Source organism: Engystomops pustulosus, chromosome 6 (genome assembly GCF_040894005.1).
Source record: "Engystomops pustulosus chromosome 6, aEngPut4.maternal, whole genome shotgun sequence".
NCBI lineage: Eukaryota > Metazoa > Chordata > Amphibia > Anura > Leptodactylidae > Engystomops > Engystomops pustulosus.
The window spans coordinates 33869800-33875873 of NC_092416.1; the positions used below are offsets into that span (position 1 = coordinate 33869800).

A 6074-nucleotide genomic window follows, 5' to 3' on the forward strand; every position below is an offset into this window, starting at 1 on the left:
AGTATTTGCTCAATATTTTAAAAATATTAGTTAAAATACTAATAAAAGTAGATTGACTGATATAGCTTGGATGATAACGTCATGTGACCTTTAACCTTGGTTGGACTTTTGTTAGGTCATGTGACCTTTAGACATAGTCAGCATACTAGGCAGAAAAGAAGTTTAGACTATGATGACGTCACAGGTCTCTGTGATGTCATGAAAGAGTCGGCTTCCGTTCTCCGCAGCCGGAATTCCATCACTTTGTCTTCATTACTTTTAAGTGTGAAGACATTGTTTTGGTGCTTAGCCACTGATCCTAGCGTGATTACTATGGAGCCTATTTTGGAGAATCCTCAATGCCTCCCCAAAAAAAGAAAGGGAGGGTGGGGAGATGAGGCACCAAAAAAGGCCAAGAGAAAGAAAAAAGTGAAGCGTGCAAAACGTGGAGCTGATATTAAAAGTAAGGTGGCCCCTAAAAGACCTGGGAGCCCCATAATGGAAGGTGTGATGGAAAAGAGGAAGAGGGGAGAAGAGATGGAGGGAAAAAATACTGATATGCCCCCCAAAACTGCCGGGGCAGCATTGCCAGGTGAGAGCAGGTCTAAGATATCTAGTGTAGATAGACCCCAATGTAGTCAGTAATGGAGGGTACACTTATTAGGGGGCTACTTATTATAATAATCAAGGTTAGACATAATCCTGATATTTTTACCACCTATTGAATGGTTTACTTTGTGGGAGAGCTTGGTAGCAGCCATGATTGACACTTTCCCATGTTAAAAGCCACATTCCTCATCAAATAAAGCTCAAAAAGTATCTATAACATGTAATAAATGTAGATCACATCACAAATGAGGCCGCATTACTGCACATTTAGCGTTACACATCTTTACCAAGTCTCCTCCACACCCTGTAAACCACATTTGTGTAAGTGAGGACCTAGAAGCCTTTCATATGAACATTACATCTCATGTTTCCTCTGTCCTCCAGATACCAATCAAGCCCCCAACATTGTGTCCGGACTGGACAGCTTTACCTTTCATGAACTCCTTGGTGAGGGAGGTTACGGTAAGGTAAGTATTAGGAAATATGTGACGAGGAGCAGTTACATATTGGAATATAACATCTTCTGGTCATGTCCTCCAGTATTAATGGCCTATCTCCTCCAGGTCATGTTAGCCACACACAACGCCTCCAAAAAACAAGTGGCGGTGAAAATGATGAAGAAAAGGCTCCTACTTCAAGACTTCCACGAAAATGTCCTGATAGAGCGACAAGTCCTTGAGATGACTGGGAAAAGTCCTTTGTTTACCCAGGCTTACGCCACCTTCCATACCCAGGTTAGTGGGTCACCATGCACTTATTAACAGATGACAGTATTATTTCATGTATGACAATCATTCCCATCATCCTCTGTGTCTTTATCATCTTTATCACAGGACTATGTATTCTTCATTATGGAATATCTCAGTGGTGGAGATCTGAGGGACCTCATTTGGGCCAAAGCCCCATTAACCATTCCGTTGACAAGGTAAGACCGAACACGTGACTGTAAGTAGATGGTGAAGGTCGGAGCCATCCAGCTTTAGTGTCTCTTTGTTTACTGAACAAGATCGAAAATGCTCATGTTTTCTTTTTTTTACTAGATTTTTTGCAGCTGAAGTTATTTGTGGGCTGCAATTTCTTCATTCTAGAGGCATAATACACAGGTAAGTGCAGAAATTTTTCTGATTCAATCTACTCTATATTTATGGCAATTGGAATCTGTGGTCATAGAGGGATCTATCACCAAAGCTCATATAATAATAGTACTTTATAACATGTATCCACTAACAGAGACATAAAACCAGAAAACATGCTTCTAGACAGCGTTGGTCATCTCAAGATAGCTGATTTTGGTCTTTCTGTGACAAACATTTTTGGCAATCAGAAGATCACAGAGTATGCCGGGACCCTTAGTTATATGGCACCGGAGGTAAGATATCGTATACATGTTACTGAGTGATAACTGTTGGGATTTCTCTATAACTTTAGGCCTAAACAATATTCTAACTCTAACTTTTCCGTAGATTCTTGAAAAGCGACCATACAACGCAGCAGTGGATTACTTTGCAGCTGGTGTGACCATTTATGAGATGGCTACAAAACAATATCCGTTCTATACTGGTCAAGAGTCACGAAAAATCGAATTGTCATTGATCAAGGATGACCCTTCCTATCCTAAAGACCTCAACCCTCAGATCAAAGACATTCTAGAAGGGGTGAGTATGTATGCACACATAGTCTATACTCCACCTCTGGTGTTATGTAGGATAACAGGCCAGATATAGGTTTGGGCGTGGCTGACGTCATCATCATCTCACACAAGACACTATGAATTCTTAGCATTTTATAAATGAATTATATTTTTTTTTCAGCTGTTAAACAAGTCTCCGGAGAGACGGCAGGTGGCTGTAGACAACATAAGGGAACATCCATTTTTCCTGGGAATCCAGTGGAAAGACATAGAGTCAGCTACAGCTCATCCTCCATTGCTTCTAAAACCGGTAAGTATATGATAAATAGAAGTTGTTTGTAGTATTACAGTTCATTTCTCTTTCTTCCTCATGAACACCTGCTTTTTCATCATTAATTCACAGCGCCCAGTAAAGACATCCCAAATAATTGATCACATCCTCACATCTACTGAAGCCAATAAACCCCAAATGGCCAAAAGAGATAAAAAACTGTTCAGTGGTTTCACTTTCGCCAATGATGGATGGAAGATCATCAAGCCAATTCAAGAACCAGTAATACAACACAGAAGGTAAGTCAATGCAACTAGTTAGTAGATGCTAGGGTTTTAAGGTTTCTTAAAACGCCCCCAACATTTGTTAGCAATTTCTAGTGTGTAGTCCCTCCAGTGGCCCACCAGGTGTTTATCTTCTGTTGATGGGTCCACAGGACAAAGTTCCATTTAGACAATCCGATTGGATATGCATTATTTAGATTTGGGAATTATTCATAACATATTTTTTTTCTTGGCAGAACATTTGGTAGATTAGTGAGAAGGGCCTTCTACAGACTGTGGAGCAAGATACAACACTGGGCGTGAACAGCTCCGGTCTGTGGAGTAATGTCCCCTGATGGATGAATGAATACACTCCACAATCCACTGAATAAACTCAATGACGTGATGCACTGCATCACGGTTTCTATTCTCAGCAACAGCCCTTTACCGGACTTGACTTAAAAAATAGAGGAATCATCGATTGCATCAAGAGACAGTTTCCGTGCATGGTTTCTGTATTCCACCAACTATGACTTCTATTGGATTCCCCGTAGGAAGATGTTCCCACAGAGCACGTTACCTGCTCCATCTACCTACCTCCATGTGTGTACAGGATCCAGCTGTATCAACTATAGGGTCCCATGTAAAGGAAATCAACTACTTAAAAAAATAGGATACTCACTTTTGCTTCTCTTCATCTTGATCCTGGCACTTGTCTTCACCAACCTTGACATGCCGAGATCACCTAGAAAAGAAACTTATATTTAGCAGCACGGAGCACCATGATGTCACCTCCCTCTCACATGCTCCCAGCTTGGGAAAGGGCGGTGCAGGGGCGTGCATAATTAGTGACCTGGAGCACTGGACATCTTGACCCCGTGCTCCGGCCTGCTAATTATATGTTTCTTTTCTAGGTGATCCAAGTGTGTCAAGCTTGGCAAAGGTGAGTATCTTTAGATGATTTATCTTTTTATAAGAGGTTGATTTCCTTTAAGATGATTGCCCTGACTAATGTCAACTTCTAATTTTAACAACATTACCAAAATTAATAAAGTCAGTGCTTATCATATAGTAGTGGATCTGAGTCTCTTTGTACATCCCCACAATTGCTCAATAAGGTGTTCAACCCAACACATTATCCAATCCCCTCGTGTGACTCCTAAATATCTCTGTTATGGTAAATGGGAAAAATAGAAATGACGTGTATATTTTGGGGGTTCTCATTAGTCTGGTGTAAGTTTCATTCATGGTAATAGGACAACTTGCTTCCCATCCCTCATACATAGAAAGTAGCCTACAATGTGCTTACATGTCTCCTGCCTTTCTAGGATAATTATATACATTTCTGATCTACTCAATCTACCCCATGCAGTTTGTAAAGTGTAGATGAAGGTGATTACTGCAGAACATAATGGAGAATATTTGGGAGGGGGGTTGTTTCTGTAGTCCAAAAACTAAGAAAAAAAGTAAACAAAATTATCAAAAGTCTGGAATAAATAAAAAAAGTCTGGAATGAATATCACAAACCTTATTTCATTGTTGCCTTTTTTCATTCCTTTCTTCTCTTGTTTTTGAGGTTTGGGATAAGCATAAAATGTTTCTTGGGGCAGATGTACTAATCTGTGATATAGACAGTAAGGCCCTTTATTATCTGGGTGGGTATTGAGGGTTAGTGAGGTTCATATGACATCAAGTAGGTGGGTATTGAGGGTTAGTGAGGACCATATGATGTCAAGTATAAAGATAATATAGATGAAAGGCAATGGTAGATGTTGGATGAGAAGGTGTAATAAGAGGCGCCTGCACTACCATTTCTTTGGACCTGAACTCAACAAGAAACCTTATAGATTTGACAAAGTATGCGGTAATGCAGCAATATATTTGTATTATTATTTAATTTCAATGAATTGTTAGACGACACGTAATCCCACCCTCCGCCCCACTGATAGTGGGATGTAATATATATCACTATTATTACTTTCAGAGACACTTACAATAACTGAATAAAAGCACCATATAAAATCACATGACATCTCCTCCTCTGCATATAGTATGTTCTCTAATGCATACAAAGCTCAGCCCTACACGATAACTCAGTCTGTAATATTAGGCTATTTAGGAGACAGACACTTTTGTTTGTTAACTAAATAAATTGATCTTGGGTTATGTTAAGTGCAATGTCTGTAAAAACAATAATATGTATTACTTGAGGTCATCTGTAAGTCGGGTGTTCTTAAGTAGGGGGACGTCTGTATTGTGTTTATTTCATCATCATCATCATCATATTATTATATTTTATTGCACATCATCATTATAAAAGACCAATCACATTATACATCACAATTTTATATACTAGATCCTCACCACCATCAGGGATCAGCTGGTGGCACTGCTGAGGTGTTATGACATGGACGGATCAGCTGATGGCGCTGAGGAAGTGTTATGGCTTGGAGAGATCAGCTGATGGTGCAGTAGGTGTGTTATGGCATGGAGGGATCAGCTGATGGTGCTGCAGAGATGTTATGGCATGGAGGGATCAGCTGATGATGCAGTAGGTGTGTTATGGCATGGAGGGATTAGCTGATGGTGCTGCAGAGATGTTATGGCATGGAAGGATCAGCTGATGGCGCTGATGAGGTGTTGTGACATGGACGGATCAGCTGATGGTGCTGAGCAGGTGTTATGGCATGGAGGGATCAGCTGATGGCGCTGAGGAGGTGTTATAGCATGGAGGGATCAGCTGATGGCGCTGAGGAGGTGTTATGGCTTGGAGAGATCAGCTGATGGTGCAGTAGGTGTGTTATGGCATGGAGGGATCAGCTGATGGTGCTGCAGAGATGTTATGGCATGGAGGGATCAGCTGATGATGCAGTAGGTGTGTTATGGCATGGAGGGATTAGCTGATGGTGCTGCAGAGATGTTATGGCATGGAAGAATCAGCTGATGGCGCTGATGAGGTGTTGTGACATGGACAGATCAGCTGATGGTGCTGAGCAGGTGTTATGGCATGGAGGGATCAGCTGATGGCGCTGAGGAGGTGTTATAGCATGGAAGGATGAGCTGATGGTGCTGCACAGGTGTTATAGCATGGAGGGATCAGCTGATGGCACTGCAGATGTGTTATGGCATGGAGGGATTATGTATGGGGTTAAGGTCAGGCAAGTTTGCTGGCCAATGAAGCACAATTATACTGTGGTTATAAACCAGCTATTAGTACTTTTGGCAGTGTGGACAGGTGCTGGCAAATGAAAAATTTTACAATAAGCTTGTCGGCAGAGCAAGACTTGAAGTGGAAGCTGCGCTGACTTTGGTCTTGATAAAA

At 41.2% G+C, this 6074-nt stretch overlaps 1 protein-coding gene across 1 annotated transcript; it reads left to right on the forward strand.

Annotated features, from left to right (window-relative positions):
• Positions 1-215: 215 nt before the first annotated feature.
• Positions 216-3804, forward strand: LOC140065641 (protein kinase C delta type-like). The gene is made up of 10 exons (XM_072113228.1): positions 216-571; positions 973-1055; positions 1152-1322; positions 1422-1513; positions 1629-1691; positions 1819-1957; positions 2052-2243; positions 2400-2528; positions 2622-2788; positions 3010-3804. The coding sequence occupies exons 1-10, from the start codon at positions 313-315 to the stop codon at positions 3074-3076; spliced, it is 1362 nt and encodes a 453-aa protein (XP_071969329.1). The 5' UTR covers positions 216-312; the 3' UTR covers positions 3077-3804.
• The last annotated feature ends 2270 nt before the right edge of the window (positions 3805-6074 follow it).

What these genes read in the sequence shown, in the direction of transcription:
- LOC140065641 (XM_072113228.1), top strand. Translation starts at nt 313, where the DNA reads ATGGAGCCTATTTTGGAGAATCCTCAATGCCTCCCCAAAAAAAGAAAG. An exon ending in GTGAGGGAGGTTACGGTAAG is followed by an intron (nt 1,056 to 1,151) that starts GTAAGTATTAGG and finishes TATCTCCTCCAG; the next exon opens with GTCATGTTAGCCACACACAA. An exon ending in TCAAAGACATTCTAGAAGGG is followed by an intron (nt 2,244 to 2,399) that starts GTGAGTATGTAT and finishes TTTTTTTTTCAG; the next exon opens with CTGTTAAACAAGTCTCCGGA.